Raw genomic sequence first — 13791 nt, 5'->3', positions numbered from 1 at the left:
AAGGTTAGTGCTTAGTAGGGGTTAAGGTCGTCATGTTTGGATTGGTGTTATGCCCATAGACGTGAATGGAGAGTCCCCACCATGATATAGATACCTAAACTGTGCAATAGACCAACTCGGACTGGCAAAACAGCTATTTGACATTAGGATGGGCTTTTATTAGTGGGGTGGGAGTGGAGATGGGCTTAGGGCTTAAACAGAGGGGAGGAGCACAAGCATAGCTGTGTTTGGTGTCAAGAGTAAGAGGGGAGGGGGGTACATTGGCCATCAGGGTCAAGCTGTGTTTTGGGGCAGAGGGGGACCCCATGTTATGTGATTATGATGTCATACACTGCTTCACTTGCAGTCCCCTTCAACGGCACCCAGCGTATCATAGCGCAGAAATCTCACCTCCCTCCTGGCTGGTTCTCCCCCCGCTTGGACACAGGTGACGATCTGCGGCTCGGTTTGACGACAGCCTACTCCCAACACGTATCAATCAGTTCGGCTTTCTGCCAGACCCCTCACCCCCCCCTCCCGGATAAATCAATGAGCAATTATCTTGCGGGGGATTTATGATAAACACCAGCGGCGGCCACTAATGATCGATGCTACGTGTCCGAGTCGAGGTCGTCTTCATTACTCCCAGAACCATTTAGTTACCCCTAAAGAGGAGGAAAGCGAGGTAATAAAGAATTAAAATGGCATAAACGGATGTCCAGAACTTCCCCGTCTTCTCCCCATCTTCCATCTTCCCTCCATTCCTCTCTTCCCTGAGATAGTATATTAATGAGTGGCTTGTCTGAATTTGATGACCTCCTCTAGACGGCTGCTCTTAGGAATCCCGGTCGATATCCTGCAGCTACGGGCCCCTTAATTATGATGAAGGCCGCAGTTTTGGCGGGCACCTCATGGAAGGCCCCCCCCCCCCCCCATTTTTAACCCTGTCCAGTAGACATGCTTTCAGATGAAGGACTCGGAGTTGGGAGGTTGCGTTTGTGGGAAACTTTCTCACTTTGCAAAGTGGGTGTGAATGAGGTTCCGCTTTTAGTCCAGATGCGGAGGCCGGGTTTGAACCTGAGATCCCTGGCATCTGTCCTGTAGTGGCTGTGCCTGGCAGCACCGCATGGAGAGCGTGAGCAATGACGAACCGACGCCCACCCCGATAAAGCTATCTGCGCTGATGGCCAACTGTGCTGCTTCCTCACTCTCTCCATCAGACGGCACCCCGCCGCATATCGGAGAGTCGCGCAGTGCTCAGGCGATCCTCGGGGCGCTTTGCAGCCTCCCGTCAGGGTGACAGGGAGGGACTCGGATGAGCCGCTGCGAATCTGGAGGAACTAGTAAGGAATTCTCCTGATTTACCTCCCGCTTGGCCGTGTGAATAAAACATTGGCAGACCCCCAGTCAGGCTCGCTAGCCCCATGCCCGCAGTGTGTACTGTTTAAGCTCTTCGATGGAAATTACCGGAATGCGGCGAAACCACTTAATGTACTGACCCCTGGAAGAAATCCTACTTTAAGAATATTTCTGTTCACCGTCTGGGGTAACTTTACGCTCATTTGTCTTAATTGGTTTTGTTCCAGGACGTTGTCCTCGTCTTCGTAACGAGGTCGCTTCCCCTTCCAATGGGGACGTGAAGCAAACCCCGGCAAAGTGACACATTAATGGGAAATTAATCCGCAGAGATGGTTCCCGGAGGTGCCGGCATTTGGGAATAGGGTGCAACGGCGTGTGTCCTCGGGGTGTCGACGGGGGGCTGGGGGTGCTGACCCACACTGCCTCATTTCATTAGGAACGGGTCAAGGTTTCTGGACACTTGGGTTCAGTTGTGTGTCTCCGCTGGTGCTGCCCCCCGCAGGCTCGCTTCTGCCAGCTCGCTCTCTTTTTTTATTTCAGCCGCATAAACTGATTCGTCTCCCAGCTTTGTCCGTCTGTCTGTTTCTCTGTCCATCCATCTGTCCATCAGTCTGTTTGTCTGCCTGTCTGTTGTTAATGTTAAAGCAAATAAATACAACACGGAGGGTTCCCAGATAGTCTCCCAGCCATGGTCCACGAAGCTGTATTTGAGGAATGCCCCCGGATCCGGGTCGTCCCTGCCAAAATCCCAGTGCCGTGACCTCACACTGGCCTCCGCCTATTATGATGTGTTCCCCCAGCTGCGTGTGTCAGGTGACCACCAGGTCCAGGTGGAGGAGAATGCGGTAAACCTTGTTCCGTTAATGTCCACTGTAGAATATAATAGATTTATAGATTCAGACTCACACTGATTTAGGAATTCACCAGTGGGGTGCTTGCTGGAGTCTGCATTGTCTCTGCCTCCCTTTTTGTGCTGATGATGTCCCCTGCTCGTTCTCCGTCCCTGTGGCGCAGTGCCGAAATGCACCCTCAGTGAGGTTTTTAATAATTCAGATGCTCTCTTCTATTAAGGAACAAGGACTAATAAACAAGACTGGAATTATTCATGGGAGCTAAGGAGGCACAGCGATTTAGTGTTTGTTTTAATTGGCTCAGCCTCACAGTTAGCCTAGCGACTCACTGGCTTAGTAACCCCGCACTGCGCTTTAGCAGTTAGTGTCCGACTTTCCGGACAAGTGGAACAGGTGCATCGGATGGAAGATGAAATATCTGTGCTGTCAGAGTTACTGGTTTTGGTGAACCTGGCCGCACCGCACGGTGATCAGAACCTGACACTTAGAAGTTCTCAGTACAGGAGTAGACTGAAAATAAAATCCCTGCCTTTAACATGAACGTGATTTAAATTGCTACAATTTGCTGATTTAAAGGTTTTTTTGTCCTTAAATAAAGGAATAATCTTCCAGGCTTACCACGCTATTTCATCCGTCCATCTTCTGTACCGCTTATCCAGCACAGCGGACGAGGAGCAGGGACATTATGTCGGCCCATGCAAACCCACGCGCACAATTAGACGTTTTTCGACTAGGGAACCAGCACACTGAGGAATGCCATGCAAGCACAGGGAGCTGTGAAGCTGCACACAAACACACACTGAGAGTGTGGGGGTAGGAATCAAACCCACACCTCTGGCCGTTTGAGTCGTCTGCACTCCCAGCCGGGCTGCCCTGGAACTCATCTGTGGGACATCTGCCTGTGAATTACTCTGTCTGGCTGGCAAAGACCCCCTTCAGTTTCAGAACACACATATACCACACATCCTAACAATCTGCCGTCTTTTTTTTTGGTCAATTTAGATATTTACAAATATTAATAGCATAGATCATCGCAGAGATTAAACTAATATCTGTTTAGGTTCAAATTTTATAGTCTTCAAGGTGCAAACCTTAAATGAAACCCGTTACACGGTCAAAATGAAATAATTTTTGAGCCTTTAGGATATTCAGGAGAGCAGACGCTGGGTGTAGCAGTGACTCCTGTTTGTGTGGGTGTGGGTGGGGGTGGGGGTGGGGAATTAGGAGCTGCCATCAGAAAAAATGCCATCTGCTTCTCCCCAGGGAGGCTCCTGGGTGTCCGCATCTCTGATTTCGGTAAATCTGACCAAAATTCATTGTCATCAGAACCTGACATTCAAAAGTTTCCAGTACAGGGGCCCTTAACATATGAGTGATTAAGTCGTGGCTTTGTACCAACTTTAAAGCAGATTTTTCTTGAAAGGAATAATCTTTCAGGGTTTGACTCACCCACACCTTTCCACATAACTTTTCTTTGCATGGCATTCATGGATCTGCAAGCCGACATCCTCTGATTCAGACCTTGCCCCACAGCCAGAGCCAAGGTCACTACATCGCCAGAAGTTTCGACTGAATACAGCAGAAGCTGTATAAAGCAGGATCTCTCAAAAAGTTTCATATGAACCTTGAGGACTTTCCTCCTATTTATTACCATTCTCAGATACTCTGAAGGAAGCCCTGGTATTCAGTTATTTTGAGTGTAGCACCCTAGCCAAAGAGGCTGGCCCATGTTGTGCGTTTTAGAGCATGCCAGGAGTAACTTGCTTGTTGGGCATTATTAGCGAGAGAGGGTCAATGCCCTTTGCTTTGATAAGCCTGTGGCGAGGGGGAGGGCATTCAGGAAAGGGGTACAGTAAGGTCTTTGTCCCACGGCGACAACAGACCAGCGCAGAAGGATGAACCTTCCGAGGCCATTAGTGGTCTGTTATTCCTATTTCTAAAGCGAAATGGCCATCCTTTCTGTTTGTTACTTGTTAACCGTAAAAGTGTTCTAAAGTCGCTGGTCCCTGCTTGCGTCCTCTTCTCGCAAGTTGAATGGAGCAGATCTTATAGACTAGCTGTGCAGTAGTGTGGGGAAGATAAGGGATTATTAAGAAAGATAGACTGTAGAAGAAGTTGGCCAGAAGAGAGTGTGAAGGATAGAAAAATAAGGAAGGGGGTGTGTGTGTGTGGGAGGCTGAGTCACTGCCGCTCGCCTCCTCCGCTCGGCGATGCGTCTCCAGATCTTGCAGGAGACGGCAGTGAGCGCGGGCTTGCTGCAGCGGGCCGGCTCAGGCGGGTTTTAAGAAGAGAAGCTCTGTCTGAGAAGGAGCCTATAGGTTTTAACCCCGAGGCGGTGTGTGTAAAAAGTACAGGGCCCTCCTCTACATCACGACCTCGACCACTTTCTGTATGCCCAGAAAACGCAGGATTAAAAATCCAAGTTTGCTCCATGGCTTCAGTGCCCAAAAACGTAACGCTGCTCCGCGGTCCCTCCTAGGCTCATGCGAGACGCCGCAGGACGTGGGTAAGCAGCCTGTGTGTAACCTTTGTGGTTTTCTGCCTTTTTGAAAAATATCGGCTTATTTCTTGTCCCTAAACCAGTCCTTGGCGGGGTGCCTGTGTGTAGGGGTTTGGCAGACTCTGCGGTTTTAAAAGTCTGGCCCGGATCAGGGCACACGTGACGCCTTTCCGCTGTGACCTTGCCGGAAGCCAGGACAAAGCCACAGCGCGTTCCGGCCCTGGAGCAGGTTAGGTGAAGTAGTCGAGGTTTACTCTCTCTCACTTTGCGTTGATGGGATCTGCTGAAGTTCGTTTTTTTCCCCCGGACCTCTGGGGGGCCAGTGCCTCAGTCCAGGCTTCTGGGGAGCAGGTGGACGACGTCGCCCTGGAGTTTAACCTAAAGGCCAGGCCAGGTTAATGAGGCCCCATGTGTCAAGGAGACCACGGGATCCACTTGCGCAACAGTGGACCGGCAGAGCTTGACGTTCACAGTAACTGTTTGCGTTTCACCTTCCCCCTCTGATGGCGAGAGGCTGATACGGCAAGAAGTGCTAAGAATGGGAGCGTGCCTGTTGTTTCTGCTGCTGATGGGCTGGGCGGTTGGGCTGCTTAATAATTAGCCCTTGATTCTCGGCGTCCTTCCTGCGAACGGTGAAAGGCACCATTAGCTTGACAGGTGCTCTAACCTGCAGCTCGCACCTTTTATTAGCAGTCACTCTTCAGTGTGATGTTTATTGATATTTCTAGTTCAAGTATAAGTACTTTGCTCAAGGATACAGCAGTAATTCCCCCCTGGGACACGACCCCAAACCTCAACACTGCCTAGTGCCCCTGAAAATGAAACCAGTTTTTATTTGATATGGCACATTTTAGCATGAAAATTCCAGAACTAGAGACCTAAATGAGGAACACTGAAAATGATTTCAGTCTCACTGCAGGAGAGGATGAGTTCTGCAGAGCCTGCTTCCATGAAGCCTGGTTGTCACTCACTTTGTTGACCTCCGACTGGCCTTCGCCTCACTTTTATTCAAACTACGTTAACTGCCGATGAAATTTGACATGTGCCGCCTTCCCTCCAATTAGGGTAACCGCTTATAAATCAGTGCCATGCAAATCGGTCATGTAGCTACGTACTTTAGCATAAATAATACAGCTTTGGTGAAACTTCCGTCCCCAGGACTGGGGGCAGCAATGGTTCATCGTCCTCCTTGTTGTGCGGCAGAGGCTAACGCGCTCCAGAAGCCTCAGTCACAGTGGGAAGTGGCCCGTGCTGGTAGAGTAACGCCCCCCATGCTGTGGTACCGAAGCCCTCCCACGACTGCGCCCAACCGCTAGAGCTCTCGGTTGATGCAGCGTAGGGTGGTGGGGGATGCTACTACCCTAGACGCATTGCAGATTTTTGCACGCTTCCCATTAGCAGGTCAGACGAACTTGGGTGTTGGTGAAAAGAGAGACTGAGGACTCGGAGTTCTCAGTGAAATCCAGCTGGGCCAATTGGATGAGCATTGTGTTATCTTACCACGGGTGTGAGGCTTCCCTGGGTTAAACATGGACAGCAAGCCTATCCTCTATAACATGTTCAGAAAGGCCACGTCTCGGTGTTAGTGCTGTAAGAAGCAACCCGATGTAAATGTAAATGTAAACCCCTGTTTTCAGACCCGCCTTTGAAGGGGAGGGTTAGTCTCTCAAGGAAACGCTTCAGGATGGTTTCGGTTATGTGTAAATATTTTTAGTCGTCTCCTTTGGTAGACACATTAGTAGAGACGCTTTGGTTTATAGTTTTTAAATGAAATGCTTGTACCCTGGAACAGTGACGGTACCTTTCACGAAGGCGCTTCTTAATCGGCGTTATGTATCCCGGCTGCTCACACTGTATGACGTCTGCGTGGGTTGGTCTGTCCTTCTAGTTACCATAGTCGTTTTTCCTCCTTGTGAAGGCAGGAAAGTAAGTCTGTTCCGTTGGGTTATGGACCGCATCGAGTTTTCAGCTATTGATTATTCCCCATATTAAAGATCTTCTTCATGCATTGTTACTCATTGGCAAATGACCCGAAAAAGATTACTCCTCTGGTGCTGGTCATACACTAAATTACCGCTGCTGTTTACAGTCTTACTAATGGGGGCTGCCTGGTCCTGAGAGAAGGGTTGTGTTATTTAAATTAGTGTCCATTATGATTCGATTCTGCGCCTGTGTGGCAGATACCTAAATCTGTAGCTTCTCCTGTCGCAGAGAGGAGGTCCGTCAGTGAATTCTGATGCCATTCCAAATTCGTTATCCCTTTATATACATGTATAAGCGTGTACATCTAATTTTCTATTTGCTTTTTAAATTGATTTAGCATGTGCTTTTAATCCCCTTGCCACATGGAGCCGTCCTGAAAAACTGGCCGCCCCCCAATGCTGCGACTCGTCGTGTGAGCCAGGCGGTTGCCCCCAGCAGATGTGACCTGGCCACCCAGCCCCCCCCCCCCCCCCCCCCCTCTGACTGCCCTGCCTTGGCTCTCCCTGCCCTGCCTTGGCTCTCCCTGCCCTGCCTGGGCTCTCCCTGCCCTGCCTGGGCCTACACTAATCTGCTGAACAGCCCCGGCACAAGGCTGACTTCAGATCCCTCTTCAGTTTGGGGCTTTCAGTGGTGTGTTGGGTGTGGGAGGGGCTGTAGCTTCTAATGGGGTTTTTAAGCTTTAATACCCTTTATGCTACCGTATAAGATGTAAAAGCTGAAACTCTTTTATTCCTAGCTTTGGTTTACAAAGGCCTTTTTATATTTCTCAGCTGTGTGTTGCAAGGTCTTCCACATTGTTCCAGTTTTGAAGTGTTGATAGCTGAGCCTCTGAAATGTGATAACATTTAGTTGTGTTGCTTATGAGAGTAAGTTTGAGTGAGGTTTGTGTTTGGTAACTGTCCCACTTTGCAAAATATTGATAGTGTCCTTGTCACCTGGAAACGGTAGCTAGGCTGCAGCTCGTACTGGATTTGGGTTTGCAGAGGTCCTCTGAGGCGTAAAATGGCTGCAAACTTGGGGTTGATACCTGCTGATTTGCTGTTGTGTTCCCTGGTGCCGCAGACGGCCCAATCGAGGGTGAGAGCCCTCTCCTGGATGCCCAGATGTCTTCAGGATTTGAGGTTGAGGCTCCACTCTCTGATGGTTCCATAACCTTGGCATTTGAGACTACGGCCTTGTTCCCAGCTGGTTCGATGACTTTGGGATTTGAGATTGAAGACCTAGTTCCCAGGTGGTTTGATGACCTTGGGTTTTAAGGGCCCCTCCCTCGTGGTCCGAAGACCGTAGGTTTTAAGGTCGAGGTCCCACTATGGCCCTTTTAGCTTGCAGCCGTTTCTGCCTGTGCTCTGGCGCTGGCCAGTATCCCCCTCCCTAAAGCCTAATGCTTGTCACTGTCCATCAGGCTCCTCTTGGCTGACAAACAGGCCCACACATGTTTTTAAACTAATGGGAGAGTACAGGCTACAGAGCTGCCCTCCACAGAGCAAACACTCCCTGCTTTGTGTCAAGCACTGTGATTACTGCCCTCTGATATTACTGTCCATTTATCTTCTTCCGTTTGTTCTGCAGAAATACCTGAGAACCTGGGACCTAGTTCCTTGCTGTAGGAATACCTCAGAGCCAGGGGCCTAGTTACATAGTGTAGAAATATGTCAACCAGTGCCCTAGTTACCTATGTACCAAAGGACAGGTTAGTGTAGAATGACTAGTGGCCTAGTTATTTGTTACTTGGGTCTAGTTATTTGGAGCTTGAGGTCTAGTTCCTTAGAGTAAATACCCCTTAGGCTGAGGCGTAGTTACCCTCACGGTGTAGAAATACCTCAGATGTCTTTATTTGCGACAAGCCACATCCCTCTTGTCAGCCACTTCGCTGTCCTCCCTTTGAGAAACTCCTCTGTGTCTTTGTGCTGGAATGAATGAGGAGGTCATATAGGATCCCATCGATCCTGTGCGTTTCGATCGATACGCTCCTTGGGTATAAATGATGCTCCTTTCCTCCCCTGCTCTTAGAAGTTATCCTCTTGTGTCTGTCCTCGGCCCCTAACTGCTGCCCCGGGGTCATGCTTGCGTCATTTACTTATGTCGCACTGTCTTGCCCCAAGGAAGCAGGGGTCTCTTGCTCACCTCAGCTTTCTTTGTAGGGCTGTTTACTCGGCTTCTTATGGCATATTGGTGCCGCTTCTCACGGCTCATGATCTCTTGTTGGGAAATGTGGCCGAGGATCGCAGGTGGCTTAGTTTAACGTTTCAGTGTCACTCTCATTTCTCAACCCCCGCCCCCCCCCCCCCCCACCACAGTGAAGTCTCTCCCGCTGTCGCCCCTGGAGTCCCAGACTGCCACGCTGCCTGGGGGCGGGCTCCGGGAACGGCTGGCTCTGGAGATGCGAGTCCGTGAGGTGGAGGAAGAGAACCGGGCGCTGCGGCGGGAACTCGCTCAGCCCCCTCGGGCGGCCCCCCGACACGGGCGCCACGGCAACCAGTCGCGGACATACTCCACGGAGGAGGGCACAGGGGACAGCGAGGGACAGCGTGCTGCCAGCAACAACTCGGAGTGCGTGCCGCACCCCCCGGTGGACAAGTGTGAGGTGAGGGGGGCTGCTGCGTTGGGAGGGGTCACATGGAGGTAACAACTGCAACGTGGTCAGAACACAGCATTTGGTTTCCGATATGAAGGAACGCAGTTTAGGCTTTGTTACATAGTGTAACACACATGCCTGAAATATTTTATTGGCTATTGTCAGTGGTCCGGTAAATTATAATTAATAAGAGTTAAAGTAATACTTGGGGGAACCTCCATTCAGAGTAACGGGAGTACTGATGGTGTCTGGAAACAGTGACCAAGGAAGCCCCCCCATCGCTTGGGTGCTGCTCCTCAGTTCCTATGGCAACGGCAGGAAACAACCCCTGCATAAGGTAGAACGTGCTAAAATCCCGGTCAGGGGGCCAGGAAATCAGCCTGGGGGGTGATTCCTGTGCAAAGCATTGCTCATTTAAAGCCCCCCCCCCCCACACTCCAACCAGAGAAGATTCGAGTTCTTCTTAAAATAGCTGTTGGCAACAAGGAGATAAATTATCATCGTAGTTGTTGTTTTTGTTATGACCTGATATTACTGCCTTTTATTCATGTAGTTATTGTTGTTTGAATGATTATAGTTCCTGTTGTCCCACTGGCTTATCTTTATGTGTCCATGGTCTGTTTGTGTTTCACTGAAGCAGTTACTCAGAGCTACATGTGCCCCCCCCCCCCGATTTGGTCACATATTTGTTTTCAAGCTCACGTATTGCATCACAAAGACCAGCCTGCTTTTTTTCACCGATCCCCACAAGGCAATGCCATACCCCCCCCCCCACCACGATCAAAGAACAAGCCGGCTCTGATCGCACGCTGAGGACGAGCCTGAACCACACGGTGCATGGGAGCGCCCCCCCCCCCCCCCCCGCCCCAAACTCCACAGAGCTGCTGATTCGCACTCCGTTTGCGCCTGATTATCAGGAACACACACACACACACACACACACACACACACACACACGCAGCCCTATGGCATTATGAAAGGCAGGACGGTTTGGCCAAAAAGGTGTTAAAATGCCATATAGGGTCACCTCCTGTCTGGTGTGAAGAGCAGAGTGATGGTTCCTAAATAATTGTTAGGATGTCCCCATTACACGAGACGGCTGACACACGTTAACATTTAGTGTTGGAGAGCTCTTAACACTCTTATTCAGCTTAATATGTTTATCTGTTCTAAACTCATTGCCGTTCTTGCCTGCGCCCCCCCCAGCAGCTGCTTGGTAAGGCTCTGTCCCTTTGGACTTCTTGTGCATTCAGCTCCTGCCCCGATCTTCCCCTAATTACAGTTTAATTATCATTAGGTGTCTAACGCAGATGGAACACTAGTGTACTCTGGCCATTTGTGCTGGGGGTGTTCTGGGGCACCTTCCGGAAAGCCTGGGGAGGGAGTGCCGGCCCAGAGCCCCAGGGTAAGGAGGTCTGGATTAAAATGGTGTTGCCGTCTCCCCGCAGACGATCCACGTGGCCATCGTGTGCGCAGGGTACAACGCCAGCCGCGATGTGGTGACGCTGGTGAAGTCTGTCCTGTTTCACAGGTGAGTGCCTTTCGCTTCGCTCAAATGGGCCCCTTGCCTGCGCGGGACGTTCGCTCGCTCCATTTGCCCTGGGCTCCAACGTGAGCTTGACCTGCGATCACCATGGTGGTCTGGTTGCTAGGCAACGGGGTCGGGCCGGCGTGATTACGTGACCCTTCTCGCTTTGTACCTGGAGACCATCAGCTTCAGCTGAATGCACGGACTCTCCTACGGATGCATGGCTCCAATGGGAATATAAGAACTGGTGGAAAGACTGATGGATGGCTGATTGGTATTTCCGCGGAGACGGGCCGGCCAGAGCCATACCCAGGGTTGGCCAGCTACCCCCCTGCATGCCTCCGGCATTTAGTACCCATGTGTCTGCGGTGAGTGACTCACACAAAGGGTGTGACCTTCATTCTCCGACGACGGTTGCTGTGTCTGGGGGGCGTCACAGCTACTTCTTCCAGCCCTCGGTTGCCTGATGATTTTCGGTGAGCTGTTGCCGCGGCGACCGTGGGCTTGCTCATTCCCTATGGCGAGGTCCAGTAAAGATGGATATATACGCTCAATTTTGGGGTAATAAATGATTTAACTCCACACACCACCCTGTTTCCTCTCATCCTCTTTGTTATACGGTTGGTCACGGATTGTTTACTGATTTTGATTCACTGTCTCTCAGCTCAGGGAAACAAAGGATTGTGGGAAGTGTAGCCCGTCGGGGCACAGAAAGATAGACAAATGGATAAAAGCAACCTCCCCTTTAACTTCATCCCCTTTCCTTCAAATGCTTGTCATCATTAATGCAAGGATTTAAAAAATTATTTTTGATTGCCTCACTAAAACAGTAAATCAGCTACAAAACTCCGCCAGAGATTTCTTTTCTTATCGCAGTGTTTGTGTGTTTCTTTTTTAGTAGAAGCACCTTGCCGCCCGCTCCCGTTCTCTCGTAACTCCGCGGGGATCACGCCATGCCTCCTCCTCTCAGCGTTTCTCCCGAGGAGGCCCTATCACCATGCCACCCGCTGTAGCAACGTGACCACACGCATTTTTGCACAAACTACTAAAAGCTTCTCCGTCTGGGCTTTTAAATATTTAACTGGTGAAACAATTACCAAAATTATCATAATGATAATATCTAAACGGCTGTCAGAAGAGCCCCCCCCCCCCCCCCCCCCCCCACACACACACACACACACACACACACACACACCTTTGAGTTCTGTTGTGAGCACACCATCAGTCACCATGGCAACGGGGAAGAGGAGGCGAGGGTAGATTTGGCAGCGGGGATCGGTGTGGGGGGGGAGCCGTCCTTTCAAATGAATATCAAAGGTCAGATATTTGAAAGCATCTCGGCCTTTTTGGCAGGGGTGGATTTAGAGGGGCATGTTACCCCGGTAAAACGAAAGCCTGCGGTGTTCGTGCTGGTGGGTTCAGGCACGGGCCGAGTCACATGGCTGCATGTTTTTCCCACTGCCCTCAAAGTGACGACCGCCCCCTCCTTTTGGGGTGATCTGAGATCTGAGGCTTTTAATGGTGATTTCCTCCATGAATAAGTGAAGCAGGAATGTGGCTGCTGTCAACCTTCCAGTCGACATAACACTTTTAAAGCCAAAGTCTGACACTTTTATCCAAAGCGATTTACAGTGGAGGGAAGGTTTACAATTTATGTGCACTCTGTGGGATTTGATCCCACAACCTAATGCGTTTTGAGATAACGCTCTACTTGGTGAGCTTCAGGAGCCTGATGGGTTCACTGCGGGTCACATCAGCAGCTTCCCATTAGGGCAGTCATCTTTTACTGCTCTCACTTCCCATCACGATGACTTCGGTCTGCTTTTTTGGGCCCCTTCTGTCAGCGACCGCTGGACCCATAAGTTATGTGTTTTCCACACCTCCGCCAAACTGCAGTGTGACTCCAGCAGGTGCCAGAGATCCTTCTATTAGCTCGTTGTAGACCGTGAGTCACTACGTCACCATTAAATGGATCATTCTACTTTATTTATGGCGTGAAATTCAGTCTCAAATTTAAAACTTTCTCAAGCTTTCATTTTGAATGAGTCTGTCCATTTTGGTGCATATCGGCACACTGTGAATGCAGCTGCAAAGGGAATGTTGCCTCTTTTGAGTAAAAAATTTCTTTTAGTGTGCAGTAGCATTTTTCTGTAAAAATTTTCTCCTTTTTCGCAGTTGTACTATGTTTCAGTGTACAGTGCAGGATGTGAATGTGGCTTTATGAAAATGAGTGATATTGAGTTTTCATATCATCGCACGGTCATTATCACACGTATGATGCTGCCCCCCCCACAGGGGGGCATTATGCATTGGGCACAGGTGGTGAGCAGTGTGTTCCCTGGCAGCGGGAACTCATGGCCAGGTGCACAGCTGTTGGCGCAGTAGAAGTGCCTGCACCGCCCACATTGCCCCCCCCCCCCCCCCGCACACGCCCCTCTACGCATCACCACCCACATATTAATTGGCTGGGAGAAGAGTGTGATAAACTGCTTAAGGGGAGCTGTGCATCTTCCCCCCACCCCGAGAAGTCAGCACTTTTAAACATTCCCCTCCTGTTCCCCAAGATGGCAGGCAGGCATTTTGTGTTCCCCCCCCCCCCAGTGACTGTGAAGTGATGTCTGTGGTGACATGTCTCCAGTCCCAGAGATCAGCAGTGCCATCTCTGATACCACTTGTGGGGGCCCCACATTGCATTTTTTGTGTGGTACCCTTTCTGATGCCCCCCTGGGGGGGCCCCGCATTGCATTTCGTGTGCGGTGTCCTTTCTGATACAACCTGTGGGGACTCCGCCTTGCATTTCATGTGTGGTGTCTTCTCTTGTACCCCCTATAGGGGCCCCGCATTGCATTTCATATGTTGTGTCCTATCTCATACTCCCCTGTAGGGCCCCACATTGCATTCCATGCACAGTACCCTGTCTGATACCCCCCCATGAGGGGCCCCGTGCTGCCTTTCGTGTGCATTGGCCTCTCTGACACCTCCCACTCCTTTCTGAAATGTGTTCAGAGCGTCATTA

The 13791-nt window shown here is 50.4% G+C and overlaps 1 protein-coding gene across 3 annotated transcripts in view; it reads left to right on the top strand.

Moving 5' to 3' along the window:
- Positions 1–13791, top strand: part of large1 (LARGE xylosyl- and glucuronyltransferase 1) — a 55160-nt gene that overhangs the window by 15988 nt on the left and 25381 nt on the right. For all 3 annotated transcript variants that reach the window (XM_023791523.2, XM_023791524.2, XM_023791525.2), the window contains 2 exons: positions 8970–9256; positions 10696–10778. In XM_023791523.2, the coding sequence (XP_023647291.2) occupies positions 8970–9256; positions 10696–10778 (370 nt within the window). The remainder of the gene's footprint in view (positions 1–8969; positions 9257–10695; positions 10779–13791) is intronic.

This window comes from Paramormyrops kingsleyae, chromosome 1 (genome assembly GCF_048594095.1).
Source record: "Paramormyrops kingsleyae isolate MSU_618 chromosome 1, PKINGS_0.4, whole genome shotgun sequence".
NCBI classification, from domain to species: domain Eukaryota; kingdom Metazoa; phylum Chordata; class Actinopteri; order Osteoglossiformes; family Mormyridae; genus Paramormyrops; species Paramormyrops kingsleyae.
Note: the sequence above shows the minus strand (reverse complement) of the source record. Positions and strands in the feature narration are given on the sequence as shown.